General features: G+C 38.8%; 1 protein-coding gene across 2 annotated transcripts in view; it reads right to left on the reverse strand.

Annotated features, from left to right (window-relative positions):
• Positions 1-697: 697 nt before the first annotated feature.
• The window catches only part of LOC128855217 (mitogen-activated protein kinase kinase kinase 4), a 46,892-nt gene continuing 24,685 nt past the window's right edge, over positions 698-22,904 (reverse strand). For both annotated transcript variants that reach the window (XM_054089935.1, XM_054089936.1), the window contains exons 2-14: positions 12,736-12,942; positions 9,534-10,041; positions 8,690-8,927; positions 8,349-8,622; positions 8,048-8,284; positions 7,839-7,979; positions 4,990-5,518; positions 3,481-4,926; positions 3,229-3,420; positions 1,744-2,032; positions 1,525-1,631; positions 1,269-1,448; positions 698-1,208 (exon numbers count right to left, since the gene is read on the reverse strand). In XM_054089935.1, coding sequence (XP_053945910.1) covers positions 1,122-1,208; positions 1,269-1,448; positions 1,525-1,631; positions 1,744-2,032; positions 3,229-3,420; positions 3,481-4,926; positions 4,990-5,518; positions 7,839-7,979; positions 8,048-8,284; positions 8,349-8,622; positions 8,690-8,927; positions 9,534-10,041; positions 12,736-12,942 — 4,435 coding nt within the window. In that variant the 3' untranslated portion in view covers positions 698-1,121. The remainder of the gene's footprint in view (positions 1,209-1,268; positions 1,449-1,524; positions 1,632-1,743; positions 2,033-3,228; positions 3,421-3,480; positions 4,927-4,989; positions 5,519-7,838; positions 7,980-8,047; positions 8,285-8,348; positions 8,623-8,689; positions 8,928-9,533; positions 10,042-12,735; positions 12,943-22,904) is intronic.

Here is a 22,904-nt window from a genome sequence, read left to right on the forward strand (position 1 = left end):
TCCGAGACGAGGGATAAATTGCTCACCGAAATGATGATGCAGTAAATCTATTATTTCACAGGCTGTAAAGCAAGTAGCGCCATCTTGTTGAAACCAAATGTGGACCCTGTGAATATCACTGGCTTCTATTTCCGGCATTAGAAAGTCGTTTATCATGGCGCAATAGTGTTCGCCATTCACTGTTACATTGGCGCCAGCCTCGTCTTTGAAGAAACATGGGTCGATGATTCCTCTAGCTGATTAGCCGCACCAAACGGTTGTGTCTTTGCTTTCAATGGATGTAAAGGCTGTTCTTAAATGGCTGCCGGTTGCTCTCTTCAGCCCAAATACGGCAATTTTGCTTATTGACATAGCCATTAAGCCAAAAATTGGCCTCACCGCTGAATACCATAAATTGGCCTGAACGCGCGATGAAGACTTTTCACAAAGCGTCAATTTTCATAATACCACTGTACGATTTGTAAGCATTGCTCAGGCGTAAATCTTTCCATGATGCAATGTCTATGAATACCCAAAAAAAGTATGTATTTAGTTTGGCAGTAGTCACGCGTGATCTGTCAAAAACACCCTATTGGAAGAAGTACCTCAACAAAATGGAGCAGAAGCGCTAGTTGGATTCTGGAAGAATCACCACTTTAACCAACCAACCAACCAACCTCCAATCTAATCACCCATTATAAAAGAAATAATTCGAGCATATATTGCCTGCAGGCTGAACTTTTACAAGTATATTTATATTTGATTAAGTTACACATTTAATGTGTATTCTTTACAGATACATACAATTTCGTATTTTATACTATCAAAATCTTAACGTTAACATAGTCAAAATACACACACAGATATTTAGTTCTAACATGTTAAGGCGCATCTTAAGTCACTGTTAACTTTTTTAATATCTAAGAGCTAAAATAAATATATATGTATGTATAGATGATGTACCCTTCCTAAGTGTGTTTCTACATGGAAGCTTTGCATAATTTGACGCTGAAAGAGTTCTACTTTTATAATACAACTGCATTTATACGCACTAAACTTTCACAAAGGTATGTATTGTATTCAAGCACAAATGCATCTAACGCACTAAGTAGCAAGGTCACTGTGATCGTCATTACGACGCGTTATCTCAAATTGACGTTACGCCGAAATGAGCGTCGTATTTGCTCTTGCGTGTGGTCGCAACAGTTCTGTTCATCGCCATGGCCATACTGCAAAATCAAATAACATTTTAATGGTATAAATTCCAGCTAAGCTGTAAACTTGGGTACCTTGCAGAAGTTTTGCTCCAGTAATTCTACAGCGTTCAAACGATCTTTTGGATCGTGTTGCAAGCATTTGTCTATGAAATCATGTCCCTCCTGTGAAAGACTTTCGGGCGCTTCCGGTTTCTCACCCATTCCCACTTTAAACATAATTTGGAAATTCGAGTCAAATTGTGCCCATGGACGCTGAAATTGGCAATAAATATTGGTCAATGCGATTTCTATATGTAATTGGTTTTGAAAAAGCGAGCGAGCTGCTTACTTGTCCCGATGCCATTTCAACCACCACACAGCCCACAGACCAGATATCCGCAGCACGTCCATGGCCGTCACTATTGGTTTTGGTAAATATCTCTGGCGCCATATAAGCTGTAGACACGAAAAGTAAATACAAAAACAATACAGTAGCAAATGTTTTTATAATTTTTATTTTATTTTTTGTTCCAATAACTCCCGTTTTTATCGATATTCTGTCCCTTACCTTGTGTGCCCACATAGCCTTGAAGTTCACCTGGCACGGTGGTGTGCGCCTGTATTTTAACCGCTGAACCGAAATCGCCTAGTTTTAAACTATTACTTCCATCCACCAAAAATATATTTGCAGTCTTTATATCCCGATGCACAATGCCGTGCCGATGCAATTCAGCTACACCTGATAGTAGTTGTACTGTGAAGCGCCGAATTAAACCCTCAGGTAGGCCGCCTGATAATTCGACCAATGCTTCCAAAGTACCTTCAGAACATAGTTCCATAAAAATGAGAAGTTCTTCCTGTAAAAAGTTATCAATAAAGCAAACAACGAATTTTGTTAAGCTTCAATACACAAAAAATATTAAATCAGCGATATGAATTATTGGGTTGGGGAATAAGTTCATAGCGTTTTCATATTTTCTTATATTTTACGTACAACTAATATATTTGTTTGCTGTTTGTCAAAAGGTAAGTATTCGTTCGATAGAACTCTTTCTGCTCTACAAAACTATGTTAATTATATTTTTGAGTTATTAAATTTTTTATTAGTTTTAAGGCTTAGAAATGGAATACCCAGGAGGGACAAAACAACATTTGTGACACCTGATCTTCTCTGCTTTTCATCGAGGTCAAAAAGCTGCCAAAGCAGTCCGAGACATTTGCGACGTGTATGGAGTGGATGTCATAGACGAGTCTACAGCACGGAAATGATGCGCAAAGTTTAAAAATGGCGACTTTGGCGTCGATGACACGTCCGGCAGCGGAAGAGCTTCTGAATTCGATGAAAAACGTATCAAATCACTTTTGAAGGGCAACAGTCAATAAACCAGTCGTGAGCTGCCGGAAAAGATGAGCTGCGATCATAAAACGATTCTCAATCACCTTCATTCAATGGGATTTACCGAAAAATTGTGAGCCTGGGTGCAACACGCGGTCACAAACAGCGCTTTAAATCGTCACAGGAGATGAGAAATGGTGCCTTTACATCAATATAAAACAAAAAAAGGAGTGGGTGGTTCCTATGAAATTCATTTATCGGAGTAAACCTGCTAAAAAATAAATTTTAAGAAAAATGTGTAAAATATCTCCATATTACAGAAAATACTGATGCGTCTGCCTTTTTATTTGTTTATTTAATTCAGTGTCTATAAGATTATCAGTAATTAAAGTACTTTTTCCGAGCATTTGCCAACCTCCTAATGAAATTTTTGTCTCCCTTTATTTGCCAATGGAAAGTTGTGAGCCAAACAGGCAGGAAGTTCGATCGCCAGAACTTTATTCTCATTTGCAAAAACAGGCATGCCTAACTAGTCCACATCTACATACATTAAGCTGTTGCTTCCTACTAAAACTCATCTTATCGAGTATACGCGTACGTACGAGCAGCACAAAAATCGTCTAAGAAAAAATCATACATTTTAAGATTTTCTTCATTCGGCGGCAGTTATTCATATAGCACAATAGTTAAACCATTATAGACATATTAGACACTCACCCTGTGCACTTCGATGCCATAGTAACGCACCAGATTCTTATGTTTAATACCTTCCAAAATCTTTAACTCTTCAGCGACATTTTTGAGCGCACGCGTTTCACCTGGCTGTATGGCGATTTCTTTCATAGCCATCAGTTCGCCAGTATTATTGTTAACTGCCGTATACACTTTTCCAAAACGACCTTGGCCAATCTACAGTGGATAGAGATTTTTTTTTAATAAACCCAATCACTACTTTTCATTACTACTCACTTTAATGCCGCGGTGCCAATGGAAATTCACGCTACGTGCACGTATCTGCACCTTATCACAGGTATTCAATGCCTTCACATGGCCAATTAGATTGCGTTCACGCAGATTTTCCTCAATTTCCAAATCCAAACGGTTCACAGCATCACGCACACGCACCTGCCGTGGAGCTAACGAAGAGCTGCTACCATTAGTGGGCGATTTTGAGATGGGTGGCGATTGTGGCACGATTAGGCGCAATTCGTTAAGTTTTTCAGTAGCGCTGCCATTACTATCGGCCAAGTCATGACCCTCTGCGTCCGTGTATTCCGGCGTACCGTCGGCCGCATTTCGCAAAACTTCCTCCTTCAAACTGAATTGCGGATGTAAGAATTTATTGTACTGTGGCGAACTTAATGGCGTATTCGGGGTGGTGCCGGTGCCTACGGACATGGGGGTACGTGTGGGCGTACGAGAGCGGCTTGTAGCCGGCGACGATGTTTTTCGTGTACGCGGTGAGGCTTTTTTGCGCGCTATCTTCTCCGGCTCTGATGTTATGCCAATCACGTGTGATATACAGCAGTCCATTTGTTTCTTTAGCTCTTCAAATTGTCGCTCATCCAGATGGCGCGTAATCTGCGGATCACATGCAAGAATGAGGAACTCTAGGCCTTGCGACGCCCAACGAGGGCGCATACCACGTCCACGCTCGCAACGCTCCATTACGAAATGCATCCACATTTTCGCAAAATCAATAATACCCAATGCCAAGTCCACCTCACACGACTCATCTTTCTTCGCCATTATGCGCTGCTCAAACAGCCGAATTACATCTTTGTTATATTCAAAACCAAATTTATAGCCCTGATGCAAAATCTCGCGTGTGCGCGATAGTACGGCTTGCCTGTCTTGATCATCCAAATCACTCAACTTTTCGGGACCGCAACGTTCCTGTACACGCTCGATTATTTTCGAAAATTTGTTGCGCACATCCAAAACATCCTTTTGTAGTAACTTAAAAGATTTCTTGATTTCCGCACACACAAAGTCTTTCTGCTGATTAATCACATCATCTTCGTAGTGTTCCCGATGGAAGTCAGTCGTTTCGACGTCGCGACAAAACATCTTCGCAAAGAAAAGCACCTTCACCGAACACTCGCGTTCCACAGTGAAGAGCGATTGCGTCTCTCTACAGATAGTCAGCAGTTGCCACTTCAAATCACTTTCACCATGTTGTGCCGTGTCATCGATTTGAATGTCCAGTTCCGAGGCGCGACTAACCAAACGATCCGATATGCTGCGCAATAAGTTACGAATTATCGTACAAAACTTCTTTGCAGCAATCGTGTGCATGCCATTTATCATGGGACTGATGAGTTTGGTAAACATCCATTCTTTTTCCAAAGCAGATTTCTTGTAGCCCTCCGGGCCTGATTGCAATACCAATTGGTCGATGTAATCCAAATATAACTGAAATTAACATTTTCAAAATAAACTTTAACCAAATAAAAAAAATACAAGCCACTGCATTACCTCAAATACTTTTCGTACTGTCTTGTCAAAATGATTCAGTATGCCCATATATCGCTCCAATTCTACTTCATTTTCTACCAGCGCCGTCGTTATGTGACGCTGATAGCGTTCGCGATGTGTCAATGCCAACGTCAAGCCTTCACGTAACTCCTTCATGAGTTGTTCTAAACTAAGTGGATTTGGCTTCGAGGGGCGTGTTTCCAAGCGCATACGCAAAAACTCGTGCATAAATTGCAAAGGAATGCCGCTGAGAAACACAAAAGAGGGAATGTATGTGGGCAAGTTGATGGACTTGGCCTCGTCACTCCAATAACCAAAGCGGCGCAATTCGTCGATTTGTTCACGACTGATTTCCGGCTCCAAGCGAGGCACATCCTCATCAAGTCGCTCAGTCTCGAAGTCATAGTCCTCCGTACCAGGCTTCTCCAGCGAAATGTGTGCTTTGTATAACACAACATTGTGCAATTTATTCAAGAACGACAAAGCTTTGGCTAGACCACGAGACTTTAGTACGTTTTCAATAAACTTCCTAAGCGCAAACAAAAAATAAAAGTTATCGAATATATTAAGCATTAAGATTGCAATGTAACGGGTGTTTTTTTAGCTGCATGAGAACTAATGATATCGATAGCTATGGTTTGACAGCTCAGAATGGCAAGATTAGGTTAGGTTGAAGCGGTGGTCCTATGGTACACACTCAGGCTCATAGCCCATTGTGATGCCGCGTGGGGAACTTATCCCTATCTCTCCTAAAACCAGTGTGTGCTTTTCAAAAATTTTAGAATATCCCTGATTTCTGCAGAACTAAAATCTTCCGATTCATTAAAAAATATTCTACCTAGAATGGTAAACCTACGCCTGGGTTGAGTAAGACAATGGCACAGAAGTAGCGATATCGTCTTCTACTCTTCCTCATCTATATAGCTTTTAGACAGTGCCCCGTTATAACTGTGCTACGACTGTGCTTATTTTGGCTTAGAAGATATTCTGTGCGTTTACCATTAAGAATCGACTAAATTGTCGGGCGATTTTTCAGGTGGTTTCATTACGCCATCTGTCGTTCGCTGATCTTACGATTTCTTCAAGAATAAATAGCTTACATGTTTCTAAGGGTATGTCTGTGTCAGTGTCTATAACTCATCGGTCAATTTGGTGTCACGTCTCGCTAGTTCATTGGCTCTGCAGGCTAATGTCGCGATGGGCAGAAACCCATGTTACCCTTAGGTAAAATGACTCAGCCATCGCTTTAAGAGATGTGCGGCATTTCATGGCTACCTTGGAGGTTCTCAGGAAACTATGTTGACATTTCTGTTCAGTAAAGTTGGGCAAATCATCATGAATCGTTTAAAGCCAGAACAACGCTTCCAAATTGTGGAAATTTGCTTTGAAAAAACAAATCTGTTCGCGAAGTTCGTAGAGCACTGGCAGGTATCATCGGTGTTTATTCCTTTCGAAGTGACAAAGGAGCTGCCGTTACGGCGAATAGCGAGCGCTATCGGGCCATAGTGACTGAATTTTTGTTTCCATAAATTATTCAGCTAAACATCGACTACATTTGGTTCCAACAAGATGACGCAACTTGCCACACAGCGCGCTGAACAATCGAATTTCCGTGAATGAAACACCAAAATGATAGAAAAAGTGGTTTCTGATAGCAGTCTCCCCTCGGCAGGCAATGACAAGCCTCCGAGTGTATATCTTTCTTATAAAAAGTTTCTCATAAAAAATACCTGCCGTTAGTAAACAGCTTAAAACTGTAGCTTCGTGCATTTGAGGACAACATCAAGACGTGCATCACAAATAGGAGGAGGAACTCGGCCGATCACCCAAAAAGCGTATACGCGCCAATTTTATATATAAAGCGTGATTAGATTGGAGGTACTTTCTTCAATAGGGCTTTTTTGACAGATCACGCGAGACGACTGCCAAACTAAATACATGATTTTTTGAGTACTCATTGACATTTCATCATGGAAAGACTTACGCCTCAACAACGTTTACAAATCGTACAATTGTAGTACGAAAATCGACGCTCTGTGAAAAGTGTTCATCGCGTGCTTAGGCCAACTTATGGGCTGGACACCATTGGTTATGGTGGCCTAATGGCTACATCAATACTTGTCACATTTGAGCTGAGGACAGCGACCCGAAGCCATTCAAGAGCATTATTAAAATCAATCGTTTGGTGCGACCTTTGGTTGGAGGAATTATCGGCAATCGGCCCATATTTCTTCAAAGACTGGGCTGGGGCCAATGTAACAGTGAATAGCGAACGCTTTCGCACCATAATAATTGGCTTTTTGATGCCGGAATTTGAAGTTCGTGATCTGTACAACATTTGACACCAACGAGACGGCGCTACTTGCCTTACAGCCCCAATCCATACAATGAATTTACTGCGTCGTCGTTTTGGTGAGCAATTTGTCTCGTGCCTCGCACCAGTGGATTGGCCACCAAGATCGTGTGAAATCACACTTTTGGACTTTTATTTGTGGGGTATGTAAAGTCTAAATGCTTTGTGTATAAACCAGCTTCGATTGAGGCATTGGAAGCCAACATTACTAAAGTTATTCACGAGATACCAACCGAAGTCCTCCAGTGAGTCTTTCAAAATAGGTGTTTACGGATGGCCGAATTACGGCGTAGTTGCGGCCAATATTTGAAAAAGATTATTTTTAAAAAATAAATGTCATGAATGGTTTTACACACAAATAATAAAGTTTGCCCAATCAATTTAAGTTTTCGTTGTTTTATTTCTATTTAAAATCCGATAACTCTAAACTGAGAGTGATCAGTTATTATCATTTTAAGTTCTAAAGCTCTTAAAAAAACACCCGATATAAGCTTACCTATATAACGCTGAAGAGTTAGCATCATTGCAGCTAGTTAACGGTTCAACACTGAATATATTAATGTCGTGCATTGAACTTTTACGTAAAAGCGAGCCACATGGCTCCAACGACAAGTGACTAACTTCAGTTGAGGTAGATCTGCAAATTAAACAAGCGGTAAAAGGATTAATACCAAATTTAGATATCCCATACAGGAAGTGACCTACTCGTTGCTACTTGACGTTTCACCGGGCACTTGCGCGATATCATTCAACATGAACTGTACCTTAGGCGGTGTAAAAATAGACGAAAGTTTACGTTGAGGCGTAGCTTGACTAGAACTAGTTTTAGTTGACTCAACAGAATTCACGCCAGAGTCATCGTTTTCCACACCAGAGGAGGTGCCGCTGTCCGTGCCTGCATATGATGTCTGCACCGGCCAAGAAAACTTTTCACTCTGTAATCTGAAATTAACACTTCCTTTAGTACGCTTATAAAAAGATATTGAATATTATTTATTCTTGGTACCGTGCCAATATTTTGCCAAAGATGCATAGCTTTAAATGATTCTGACGTGTTATATTATACCACAGACACATAGCCTTAATGCGGCCAACAAAGTTTTCGTTTTTGTAAATTGGATGAAAAGCTCCCATGACCTGCGAGGAAGGGTACAGTGCTTCTGCGGCTTCCAAACGAGTCAGGAGCTCCTCCACCTCTTTCATGGCGATCTCCTGCTGATCCATGCATTCTTTGCAGTAGAGAGACATGCAGCCAGTGCACACTCTTCCAGGCTGTGGTGCTATAAGACAAAAGCAACAAAAATTAAATATTTCTTCTTATTTGAAGCAAGAGCAACAATATCTTACAACTCGCATTGCTGTCCGTACTGATGCCGCTATCCATGCTCACTTCACTCATGGCACGTTGGTAGCGCGGCTGAAATTTGTAGTTTATGATTTGTGAAAGCAGTTCGGGCACGGCTTGGCGCGCGGTGAATAAATATTTGTCCTGTTGTTCCATCGTACGATCTGCCTGCCACGCTTGCAACTCCAGCCAAATGAGATCTTTCAATTCTGCTTGCCAGGTGTGCTCCTCATGCGAAAGCTGAAGGGAGAAAATATTGTGAGTTTAAAACTGAAGAAAATTTGCGAATTTTACCAATTAGAGACAGAGGAAAAGCTTCAATCTAAAAACATTAGTAAAAATAATTTCCTTGAGTTAAAAGCTAGACTTTCGACATTCGACTGCCTGCTATACGAAACCTCCAGAAATCAATTGAATCAATCAATCAATGAAAATTGCCGCTGTCATGTCATTGGCTTCTTTCGAGTTGAGCGCCACTATTGGGCAGCAAAGTTTCGGTCATCGCCGTTGCCGCAATGCCAATTCAAATTAAATTTATTAATAGCTCATTGATTCTTATGGGTCATTGCATTTTAGGTGTAAAACGAAGTTATTTGCACATTTTATATTACTCATACAAAATAAATTAATCTAAGCGAACCTCGTTGCGCCTTGTTGACAGGCGCAATCTACAAGTATAGCGTTTTAAAAGGGGCAGAAGATTAAGAATATCTTATCTTTACTGTAGATTTTTGAATTGTTTTCCGCGCGTCTGAGACAGTTTAGACTGAAAACTTAACCGATAATATCAAGTTTGCTTGGGAACTCAAATAGAAATATTTATATGTTATGTATTTCATTCCATACCTTGGCATCCTGGCGATCGACACTGCCTAATTTGATAAGATTGGCAAAAGTCTCGTGAAATTCTTTACGTATGTTCAAGCCTGGTGTGCGTTCACTACGCAGCTGTTGTACAAATGCCGACGCTGGCGCCGATGCACGATATCCGATCGGTCTCGAGGACACGCACATATATCTATTGCACGACTCCACCACCTTCGAGGAGCCGCGCAGGCATACATCAGAATTCAGGGGCGTACATTTGTCCATCGACTCTAGATGATTTGAATTTTCTGGTATACCTAAACCTCGCGGATGATAACTGGCTGACGTTGTGGCAATCATGGAATTCTTAAGTTCTCGTTCGGCATCACGCAACAGATCCTGTGCTCGTTTGCTGGTTCGCTTGTTCTCCTCATTGACGAACATTTCATTGAGTAAAGCACAGTCCATAGTGTTGCGTCGAAGTACACGTGAACGGGCCATACGTGTCATGCCTTTTTTGGGTGTGCTCGGCATGGGATCTATTGATCTATGTATAAAGGTAATAGATAGAAAAAATTGTGAAAAAAGTATGTACAGTGTTGTGTAAAACAAAAGCAAAAAAAGTTCAAAATTTTAACAGTCGTTTTTATAAAAGAAAAAAACATTTACCAAACAAAATTGCATGCCCAAGTGTATTTATGCTCGTAGGCGAGACGTACAGTTGCGAACACGAAAATAGCAGTACCAGAAAAATATTTGACTTTTTCGAAAAAATTGTAATCTATGATGTGATTAGAAAGCTTTTATTATTATTTCGAAATATTATTCTATTATTTAACTGCACACAGATTTAAATAAATTCTATAACGAAAACGAGACTTTTTATAACAACAGATAGACAACCAAGTTTATAGAAAAATTAAAGAAAAACTGAATTTACAAAGTTTGCAGATAAAAAATGTTAACTAATATTGAGTTGAATTTCTCTAATTTTTTATTACGGCAGCACAGCGGCGAGGCATTGAGTCCACCAATTGCTCACATCGCTGAGTCGGAATCTTCAGCCACGCATCTTTAACAATTTCCCAAAGTTGTTGATTGTTAGTCATTTGGCTCTTCTGAATTCCCCCTACAGATTTTCTATAGGATTGAGATCGAGGGACTGAGCTAGCCAATATCAAGCAGCTGAGTAGTTTCCGAACATACCTTCGAGAGCGAGCTAATATGAGAAGGCGAAGGAATCCAGGATATCTGGTTGTGCGTTGGATTTGGGACCCGGCACGTAAAAATTCCCCCCAATGAAAACGAAAGCACACCTCTTAAATTCACCTCTTTTTTAATTTTTATGGCTGACTTCATGGGATTCTCTTTGAACCACCTTACAATTCTACGATCGTCTCGCAAGGAAATTTTTCGTTTTTCTCCTCGTTTTTCCGGCATTTTCACACAATTAATTTCTGTTTGAGATTATTTTTGCTAAACAAGAAATCTTCCATTTGCTCCCAATTTCCGAATTCGCTTTTCAAAACGGAAAGTCATAAAAAAATCTCAATAGTTTGAAAATTATAAGATCAAGCGATCAATAATTTGCAAACTTCTTAAAAAGTATAATTTAAAAAAACGCAGTTCATTTTAAGGAACCCCCATGTCGAGGGTCGTTTGAAAATTCCATGAAAAGTCAGAGATATGGCACTACTAGCGCCTATCGAGGATATGTTTAGTTAGTAGCACCTCTTGGAAGATCGCAACCAATTTTCAGCCAGATCGGTATATTTCTTTGTGTTTGTCGTTTTGAATCAAATAGAGTGATTTTCCTTTTTCATCGCGTCAATGCACCTGCTGTTGCTCAAGCAGTTGTGGTCGCAAAATTAATTGAAATAGGGCTTCAACTCGTAACTCGTTTCACATCCCCTCTATTTGGACTTAGACTTGGCTGACTCGCATCCTTCGGACTACTATTTGTTCCCCAAATAGAGAAAACAGCTGGCGGGAAAAAGATTTCATTCAAACGAGGAGGTGATTGCAATTCTTCAGACTTGGACAAATCCTATTATTAGGAAGGGATCAACAAACTAGAACAGGGTTGGACGAAGTGTATAAGTGTAAAATCGAAAAGTCTAAAAATACAAGAAGGTAAAATAGTTTTTTTTTTTGCATGGAATTTTCAAACGACCCTCGTAGTAGGTGCAGGACGAATTCAAAACATTTAATTTAATTTAAAGTATGTATGTTTTTTTTTGGTATTTAATTTTATTGTTTTTATTTTTATTTTTTTTTTTTGTAGTTAATTTTATTTTTTTTTTATTTATTATTATTTTTTATGTTTGTTTTTTTTTTTTTTTAGTTTTTGTATTTAGTTTTTTTTGTTTTGTGTTTCTAAAAGTATAGCGCTACAAAAATAATCAAACTCAATGTTTCAAACTTTGTACGAAATTCACAAAAAAATTAAAATTATCAAACGAAAATGAAGCAAAATTTCCAACTTTTTGTTCAGAACTTTTAAAAAATTCTGGGTATGCAGTTTTGTAGACCTTTTATTCTTATTTTCACAAGTTTCAGGTGGCTAAAAATACTCGTTGATTTTTGACATTTTTTTTCGCTGAAATGTTGAGTGTTTTCTTCGATATGGGAGGCTCCCGAACATGTGTTTTATATGTAAGAAAATTTTTAACTCGGCCATTTTTGAGGGACTTCAAATTTATACTTTTTATACTAAAATTGAGTGGACACATTTTGAAGTTTTATAAATATTAAGATTAAAAATAAAATTAGGAAATTTAGTAAATGTATTAAATTTGTGAACTTCGTACTTTAACTCGACTTTAAAACGGCACATTTTGAAACTGTCTAAATATTCAGATTAAAAATTAGAACATTTTTATGTTAATTTTTGTAAATTTATTAAATTTTTGTGAACTTCGTACAAATTTTCAAGCTTGGAATTAAATGATTGTTGTTGTAGAATGCATTATAATTTTACAAAAATATTATTTAAAAAAAATTGTATTAAAACAAATTATATAAAAAAAAATATTAAAACTTAATAATTCCTTGCGCTCCTATTATAATGAACACAGATGTATTCACTTGATATCAACTCTTCATATTTTTGTAAAACTGTGTCTCGAAGAAAGCATAACACAAATTTGGATTGAACTAAATTTGTTGCTTTTGTTTTGCACGCCACTGTATATTAACATGTTTTTAGTTTATATTGAAAATCACTGGCATGTTTACTTACGATCCAACGGAGGCGACAGCGTGTGCTTTTTTGCGCTCCCAATCACGACTTTTGATCTTCATCCTTGTACGCGGTGGTGTAGTGCCGTATTCTTCGAAACGCGCCGCCAAATCATCGGGATGTGGCGAAAGAAGTTCTTCGTCCAATTCAGCAGGACGATAGCTATTCACACCTCTATTCGGCGAGGGCTTTATACGGAATTCAACTCTGAAAGTGAGAAATGTATAATTCAATTATTAGTTGAAAAATTACTAACAAAAATTAAATAGAATATAAATTTGACTTTAAACGCTAGGTACTGCTCTCCCTCCCAACTGTCAGGTACCTCCTGAACTGGATACATATTTCATTTAATATATATACATGAATAGAATGTACCAACATCCATACATACGAGTATACCTAAGTCCAAATTCAAAGCCTTTCTCCATAAAAAATTATATCTATAATTTAACAGGCGTTAATTGTGTGATTTTGAATATGCCTGTGTGTGCGTGTGTGTATATGCAACTGCAAATTTCCCAAAGCATGATGGTTTCATTTTATGCGTGTCGATATAAATCACTTCTAATTTGCATATGGCATGGCGCAAGCCACATTGTGGATCGGCCCTTCAGCTTTTATCTTATCGCGTACCGGTGTTCCTGTCGCAAATTATTGCTGATAAGCGTATTTGGGTACATATCCTATATAATCAGGGCGTATCGCAGTGTGGCTGTGCTTTATATTTACAAATACTTACATCTCTCCGGTCGTCACGCCTATAATTATACCTCAATATTGCTTTTAAATGAATTAAGCACAATTTTGATTGACATAAAATAATTATATCACGTTTTTATGGTTTTCGATAAATCTCTATCTTTCACTCATGCATGTATGCATAAGTATGTGTGTGCATACAGACAAATGTACATAAATTGGATATACCCTTCAGACAAATCTAATTTATGTTTAGTGCTTTGTTAGCTGCATGAGAACTACCGATATCGATAACTATGGCTCGACAGCTGAAAATGGCAAACTGTGTTGATATTTCCATTCGGTAAGGTTTGGCAACTCACCATGAATAGTTTGGAGCCGAACAACGCTTTCGAATTGTGGAAATTTACTTTGAAAAAAAATCTGTTCGCGAAGTTCACAGAGCACTGACGGCATCTTCGCTATTTATTTCTATCGAAATGAAGAAGGACCTGCCATTAGGGTGAATAGCGAGTGAACTTTTGTTTCCAAAACTTAATCAGCTAAACATCGACCACATTTGGTTCCAACAAGATGGCGCAGCTTTACATACAGCACGCATAACACTCGACTCATTGGACTGATCGAATGGACCATATAACTCGTAACCGTGTCGGGCATATTCCGGATATTATATTCAAAAAATTAATGGCGTTAAATTATTTACATATTTAGTCGATGAAACAATAATTTCTAACAGACTAATTAACAAGTAACTTAAAATAGGGCATCGTATTCAGAATATCAGTAAAAATTGCTTTAGGCAAAGAAAAACCAAGACCGATAGATGTTGAGATTTGGTTAAATTCGTAAATAGCCCTTCCAATAGGTGCATTACAGGCACAATTCCTTCTCTCCTTCTCGGGAGAACTTTTTAACTTTTTTTGTTTTTTTGGTGGGTGAGGTAGGGTTCAAAATGCGTTCGCACTTACAGCGACCGTTGTCTACTGCGTCGTGCGGTGTGACCACTAAAACGATCCCTCCTCTCCTTCTGGGGAGATACCCTTCCCGGGACTACTTTCTGCATTACTTCGGAAGAGCCCAGAACGGCATCCATACAGGACCAATTTTATTCACCCACGTCTGGATCCACCGTATTTGTAGCCAGCTCTCATGCTATAGGCTCGTCTTCTTGTGTCTCTATCTGTGCGGCTTCGCTTTGTTGCACTTTGTCGAGGTATATCTTTTTTTCCATAGTACGTCCACGATGAATCTCTTTACCGCGTTCCAGCTGTACTCGCGTTTGAGCATTTTACTGATTATGTTGCTCAGCGCGATGTCGCCAATTTACTTCCTCAGAGCATCTATTTCCGCGAGCCATCTGTTACAACTCAAATACGTGTGTTCAGCGCTAAGGCTCGGCGCTTTGCAGTATATGCACCTGGGATCGCTTACTTTAGGTAAGTATCCTTGACCCGAGAGAAATTGAGTTAAGAAGTAACTAACTTCCCCGAAGTTACTTTTGACCTATTTGCCTATTAATGGCATAAGTTTCGTCGTCCATCTGCCACTCGGTTCTCTCTCCCATCGGCTTTGCCATCGCGCCATGGTTTGGCATCTCCGTTCCGCGACGCCAGTGATGACAAAGAAACACGTGCGCCATCCCACGCATATATTCGTTCCCAATCTATGAGGTCGACGGGTATCTCCCCGCTGATAACGAAGACTGCAGCGCCAGAGACAGTGCGGTAGGCTGAAGGGACTCTGAGTGCTGCTGTTCGTTGCACAGCCTCCAGTGCATTGCGCTTGGCTTTGCAGTTTAGCACAATTCCCCATACTCCGTTGCCGCACTGGAGAATCGAGTTTGCGGCCGCCATGATTAGACTTCTTTTGCTCTGTGTTGGCCCACCAATGTTTGGCATTAGTCTACTTGACCTCTACTTGACTAGTCTACGTGACCTTTGCTTCTGTGGTAGCCGCATGCAGTAACTGGGCCCAGAAAGTAAGCCTGCAGTCAAGTTAAATACCCAGGTATTTCACTAATTTTTGGGTCACTAAACAATGGACCCACAATACTACCTTGTGGTACACCAAAGGTGGCGAAAAAAGATTCGAGTGTGACAATGCACCGCCTTCGATTCGAATAGGATTTAAGCCAATGCAGAAAAGTGGGATGAAAACCCAGGGAAGCGAGTTCGTCGACCAACACCATCTGCGAAACTTTGTCGAAGGCTTTAGAAAAGTCAATGTAAATGCAACCAACTTGAGAGAGAATACTGCGATACAATACTCACGACCCGATACAAATCCGTGATAGGTGATAATTGCACAGTTGACGCTACTCGCCACTAGTTGCCTACTAGTTCTGAATAGAACACTTAATGCACTAAGAAAGTTAAGATTTTTCATGTCCGGTATATTATTTGTCCGAGTTAAGTACACACACATCTATTCACGCATCTACATATTATGTACTTGTGTATGTATATACGGATATCTATGCTTTTGTAGGTGCCTAACTGTCAATATTTAATATTACATTACATCAGATTGCGAAGAGTTTCATCAGAAAGGTGATATAAAAACGCAGTCGAGTTGGGTCATACAATTTTTTTTCGATTAAATATGGAATCTCGGTCTTGCCTTTGTTGCGCAACAGGCAGGCAAAACTATCCAAAATAAAACACCGCCAAATAGCCCACATAAACTTGCGCACTGATTGCCAAAAGGCATTCAACTTCATCTCTTCCCCCTTGACAAGCTCTATCTATAGGAACAGAATATCGCTCCAATCAATAGACGCTGAGACGACCAAGACAACTTTTAAAAATTTGTTTATCACATTTTAATGTTTATCACCAAGTCTAAAGGCCAATCAAGACGTAAACCTCTTGGCGAATTTGTAGGATATTTTTAATCGCAATGTCATTTAGTTCAGTTCATATTTTTTAATTTTTTATTTTTCTTCTTAATTTCATTCTTCTACAGGGTCTTTGAAATTAGAGCTTCATTTCTAGTGGTGTTTGGTTTTGACTGCTGTCACAATTCGATAGCGCATTTAAAAGACCTTCTGAGTCGTAATGTCTGGTTCAGTTTCAATGTTTCATATGATATTTCAAAGAAATGTTCCTAATTTCCTTAACATGCCTCTTAAATAAAAAATAAAAAAATATTCTCCCACAGGGTCTTACAAGTTAATGCACCTGTTCCCTCATCTTTGCTTGTGAGATATTATTTGGCCAAAAACCACACCGTTATTATGCCTCAGCCACCGTATTCACTATATTTGGCTCCCTGCGACATTCCACTATGATTTTGAAACTATTAAGAGTTCATACTGAGCTGTGTGAATGGTGAACCCATTCATGTATATGGCTATGTCAAAGCCTGAGTATAGACCTCTTCGATTCACCACTTCTCTGCTTGCTGCGTTTGGGCTCTGCTCGCTTGACAAAAAATTTGCAAGGCAATTGAGAGGAACGAGAACATAAAGGGCGTCAAGACATCACGAGCATTACAAGTAAAGCTTCAATTAGTGGTGCCGTACCATAGCCCTAACCGTAGCCATAGTAATCAGCTGTTCTGATCAAACATAAGGGATTCACTAGGAGCGATTATAGGTCCCGCACCACAGCGCCGTAGCCGTATATATCTATTGAATTTTGGTTTTCCCCCATAACTATAAGCAACTGTGAATTACTTTACATTTGTTTTGATATTTGCGATAAAAATTTTAAAATTAATTAACGACGTAAAATTAATTGACTTACTGGAAAGTTATCCGTTTTTTATGACAAAATGCAAATGTTGTCATTAATTCTACTTCAAAAATCAGCTGTTTATGGTTACGGCGTCACTAATCGACAAATGATGTAATGTTGTGGCTATGGTTCGGGTTACGACTATGGTGTTATGGCTACGGCGCCACTAATTGCAGCTTAACGAGTTGAAGCAATAAATGCAGTCTACTAATACTCATTAAGTGCTTCCAAATAAATATAATTTTTCGCATCTCCTTTCCAGTGCTCCAACATATGCCAGCTGCTTCATCTATGCGCCACTTCATAAATCTTGGCAATTCGAAAGCGCCTCATGTAAAATGCTGCCGCAAGTAACAGTCCTATGCAGAGCTGTTCCAATACCACCAATTTACTTTCACCATAGAATCGGCTAAAGTGCGTGCGTTAGCCATTTTCAAACAGAAATCCACCCAAAAACCCATTCGTCAACATGCCACTGTTTTCGAAGCATTACACCGGATGTCTGTGTACCAACAGCACTGCCTCAGTTGAAGTCGTCTCTTCTATGTAAAACAGGTACCGTCCAATCCTACGAGCCCAAGTGCCAGCCCAAAAAAGACTGCTCAAACATTGTCTGCGAAAGCTTATCTTTAAGCACAGTAGGAATGCCGCTCACTTAAAAAACAATTAATACGTTTAAACATTTACATATAATATTACAACAACAGTAAGATGAACTAAATCATTGCGAAGTGAGTAATTAGTTGAATTAGCTCGTCAATTAGGGATATTATCATTTGCTTTCTAATTACTCTATCAAGGAAGAAGCAAACAAGCTAGAATTTATTAATAAAGTTAATTGGGGTAATTAACGTCGAAGCAAAAAAATCCTATGATCCATCCTTGGTGCAGCTGATTAATTGAATTGGCCTAATTCGATTATTCATTTAATACTTGCTGTATTTGATTATAATCATGTATGACAAACCGGCAGTACATTCAAAATTTGGTCCCCACCAGGATATGAAAATTTGTACGAGAAAAGTTCTAGAATAATACCCGATGCTGATTTAGCTGGCCAAGTGCTGGCCAAGATGGCAGAAAAGTGGCTACGTAGGACCCAAAAATACCACAATTGGAATACAGTTTATTGAGTTTAAACGACTTAACATAACATTTGCCGATCAGATCACGATATCTCTCAAAGGGCTCATGAAATGGTGAACTTAGCGCGTACGCTGCGTACGTACGAGTACTACAGGTATGACAACTGCACTATCGCATGGCAACACGCTCTATGCACCTCAGTAGTCTGCTCTAGCAAATCTTATGAGAAATCAATCTCAAAGGAATAAACACGTGAGCGAGCTCAACAGAAGCTTGGGTAACACTCACGCCATCCTCGGGTGCCTCACACTCACTAGACTTATCAGATTAGATAAGATATAAGTGATTTTCTCATACTGGTAGATGGAACAATAGCGGCATGAAATCAAAGGTAAAAATAAAAATGAAGATTCGAAAAGATGAGGATAAAAATGAAGGTGGTTGGTTGGTTTAAGTGGTGATTCTTCCAGAATCCAGACTCTCGAACAGCGGTTTACCCAGGGTTAACATTCTGTCCTTCCATAGGGCAGGGCATTCGCAGAGGAAGAAGAAGATTGTTTCCTTTTTCTCCGGTTTTTTACAACTGTGGAAGTACGTGTTGTGAGGGATGCCCATTTTGGCTGCTTGTTCTCCCACAGACCAAAAGCGATTGCTTAAGCTTGTAGGTGGGCCATAACGTTCTGCTAATTTTGCATTTCGTCTGGTTTCTCCATCTACAATCTGCGATTCGGAGGTATTTTAGGGAAATTGCACTCTTGACTGCACCTAGTGGTGTGAATACCGATTCTGCAAGAGCGTTATTCATGGCAGATCCCCTTCTTGCCAGTTCATCCGCTTTTGCATTACCTTCGGTGATCCGATGTCCCGGGACCCAGATTAAGGTAACTTTATGGTTTTTGCTCAAGGTGGTAAGGCTAGTCCTGCCTGTGCCTGGATTGTAGCTTGGCTATCCGAACGAATAGCGATATTGCCCTTAAAAGAGGGATCTGCGATTAGTAGCCTACAAGCTTCCCCAATTGCCAGTACTTCCTCCAAAATGAAGGTGAATATGTAACGAACGAAAAGAATAATGAATAAAGATAAAGATAAATATGAAGATGAAGGGGAAGATGAAGATGAAGATAAAGATGAAGATGAAGATGAAGATGAAGATGAAGATGAAGATGAAGATGAAGATGAAGATGAAGATGAAGATAAAGATGAAGATAAAGATGAAGATAAAGATAAAGATAGCGATATATATAACGAGACGAAATAAAGACTAGAGACTTCAATAAAAACAACTCATTGCAATGGGAATCGTACTACTATCTAATAAAACCACTAATTTCATACATTTTTGTAGTGAAATTGGCAATGTGTGCCTTGATGTTGTGCTACAAATGGAGCCAGTATTATGCCGATCAGGAAGAGCATATGGTTTTGTGAGGAGCATTTTCGTGACAGAAATGCACTTGAGATTTGCCATACCCTGCAGAGGCATTTAAAAAAAATAAAACATATTCTATAATATGATACTTCATGACAATAATGGGTTTCGAAAGGAATGGGAGTCACGTCGGCTTCTCCGGAGTATGAGTAGGATTTCATAAAAACCTTTTCACGTACCAATCACTATTAGAAAAACACATTTCCACAATGTGATGGATCATATCCCCAGTCCAGTGGAATATGAAACCAACTCTCTGCGAATGGTAGTCACGCACAAACTTGCTCGCATATGGTAACCGCGAAAGGACAAATACAAGATTGGTCATAAGTTTAGTGGTTCGATAACAAAAACACAGTTTTATGGTTTGAAATACACTTCCACAGCTGTTATCATCTGGAAACAGATGGAAGTCGCTGGGGACCAAATCTGGTGAATACAGTAGATGCTCCAACAATTCGAACTTTAATTCATGGATTTTAGCTATCGCCAAATACTCTTGTGACACGGTGGATTGTTCTGATGCAAAAATTTTTCCCTTTTGCTAAACTGGGTCTTTTTCACAAATTTTTTCTTCAACTGGTCTAAAAGATTTTTGTTGTTGTTGCAATAATATTCAGAATCTATTCTTCTACCAGTTTTCAAGTAATCCAGAAACAAAATTCCTTTCGCATCCCAAAACTCTGATGCTAACACCTCCTTGGCGGATGTCTGCACACGAATTCATTGCGGAGCCGAAGAAACAGGTTCACAACACTCTGTTGCTTCTTATTTTGATTTATGATCGAGGTGATAGACCCGAGTCTCATCTATAGTGATGAATCGACGCATAAAATCCACTTTATCATTTCGGAAACGCTCTAAATGTTGCTGAGAAAGTCGCAAACATTGTGCACACAACTCCCTGAAACTCAATACTTCAGTCAAATTATTGCTTACACTGTCCAATGAGATGTCTAGTGCTTTCACTAAATCTCTTAGTCACTTGACGATTTGCTAATTTGACATCCTGTATTTTTTCTAAGATTTCTGGTGTTGTTGATGCGTTTGGACGTCTTTACCATCTTTTTACTATACTAACTGATGGCGAAAAGTCCTTATAGACTTTCAACATTCGTTCATAAATTTCCTTTGCTTTTAAACCTTCCAAAAATTAAATTCAATTGAAATGAAGCTTCTTCACTTCAAATGAAGAGTGTACCAGCTTAACAAAGAATAATTTAGGCTAGTAGCAACTCCCTCTCTTATCGAACCGCAAAACTTATTGAACAACCGAGTATTAGAAATACCAAAAATGTTCTTTTGATGTTATTTTTCATTACTACTCAGTTTTGTAAAAAAATTAGTATAGCCCTTGCCTTTTTTTGCATTGGGGCGGTTTATTCGCTTTACCGGCACAAATTGTTCTTAAATCTCAAAAGATTAAAATTTATTGAAATGAGTGTATGGCAATGGATATTTACCGCGCGTATTTGTTTTTGGTTTTTGGTTTAAGAGCTTTTAAAATAACCGGGTTTAAGTATATACTGGAGGTGATAATAAAAGTAAGTAAATAAGTGTGAAATCGAATTAGAATTTTCACAGCGTTAGCATTATTTAATAGGCAGACTTATCATACGAAATTAACAAATTATATTTTACACTCATTTAGGTGATGAAGAATACACCGCACGAAAAAATTATAAGTCCAAGATGGTTATGATGATACCTCCTAAAGCAATAATAGGAAAATGTCCCAATATCGTTTTGTTGATTGTATGTTTTAAACGGTATCTCATAACGGACATTATTTCGCATTTATTGCTGGTATTTTAGTAACGTACAAATTCTTGTTCTGTGCAAAATCAAATCATTTTAAGACCAAAAGCGTTTGCTTTTAATTCAAAAGTGTACAATTATTACGTTAAAATCATTATGTTATAAGGGTTTTTAATCGCTTATTCGTTCTCATATTTATGTGACTGTTTTGGTTTAGAAACAAAAAATATGCCGCGTGGAAAAGCTTTGCCTGAATTTGGGATGGTTGCTTCAAAATTTTAATTCCATTTGAAAAAGATATACCAAGAGAAGTGGTAGAATACCAAGGCTTAACGCTAGAGATGTCCGGGAAATCAAACATTTAGCTATAAATAAATCAAATAGCTCTGCTGAAATTGCACACTCTCTTGATTTGGAAGTTAATACCCGACGTGTGATACAAATTTTGCAAGCGTATTCTAGTCTAAAATATGCAAAACGAGTACCTACCCCCAATTTAACCACACGAAACAAACAGACCAGATTGACATTTGCAGAAAAGTACCAAATTTGGGACGATGCATGGGAAAGTGTAATTTGTTGCGATGTAAAAAAAAATCAATCTAGACGGATCAGATGGTTCCCAAACATGCCAAACGAAAGAAAAACAAGTAAAGAATGGCTCGTAATTTCGGAAAGGGTTCTGTCATGGTTTGGACAGCCATTAGTGTAAAAGGTAAAACACCTATATGGTTCATATTTACAAAAGTGAATAGTGTCAAGTAGGTACATAGAACTTCTAGACGAAGTCTTTTTACGTTTTTTGATGACAATTTCGATGAAAAGTAGATTTTCCAGCATGGCAACGCAGCCGTTCATGCTTCCAAAGCAACAAAAGAATTTTTGGCAGCGAAAAAAAATAATGATTTTAGAATCACCTGCCTCCAGCCCTGACGTTAACCCAATCGAAAATGTATGGGTAATACTTTCTTAATCGGTTTTCAAAAATGGAAGAAAATGGAAGTTGGTAGCGCTAAAAGCCTTAGCAGTGCAATTAATGTCGAATTCCGAAAAAACATTTATCAAAATATTAAATAAAAAACTTAATCAAATCTATGCCTCGACGACTTCAACAAATTTTAATCAAAAAAGGAGCCAACACAAATAACTAAGCTCCAAATTATGAACAAACACCAAGAATTCTATAGGGTTGGGGAATAAGTTCGTAGCGTTTTCATCGAAGACTTTTATTTAAACAAAAAACAATAACTACATCAATAAGTTAATGAATTATATATTCGCCGTTGCTGTTTACAACCTCTTCCCACCTTTCGACCAATTTGTTGATGCCGTTCCGCCAAAAATCGCCTGGTCTGGTGTCAAAGAAGTTATTAAGGGCCTCTTTGTTATCGAAGATAACGCCCTTTATATGATTTGAAAGGCAGCGGAAATGTGGTAATCGGTCGGTGCAAGAT

The sequence above is a fragment of the Anastrepha ludens genome, chromosome 2 (genome assembly GCF_028408465.1).
Source record: "Anastrepha ludens isolate Willacy chromosome 2, idAnaLude1.1, whole genome shotgun sequence".
NCBI classification, from domain to species: Eukaryota; Metazoa; Arthropoda; class Insecta; order Diptera; family Tephritidae; genus Anastrepha; species Anastrepha ludens.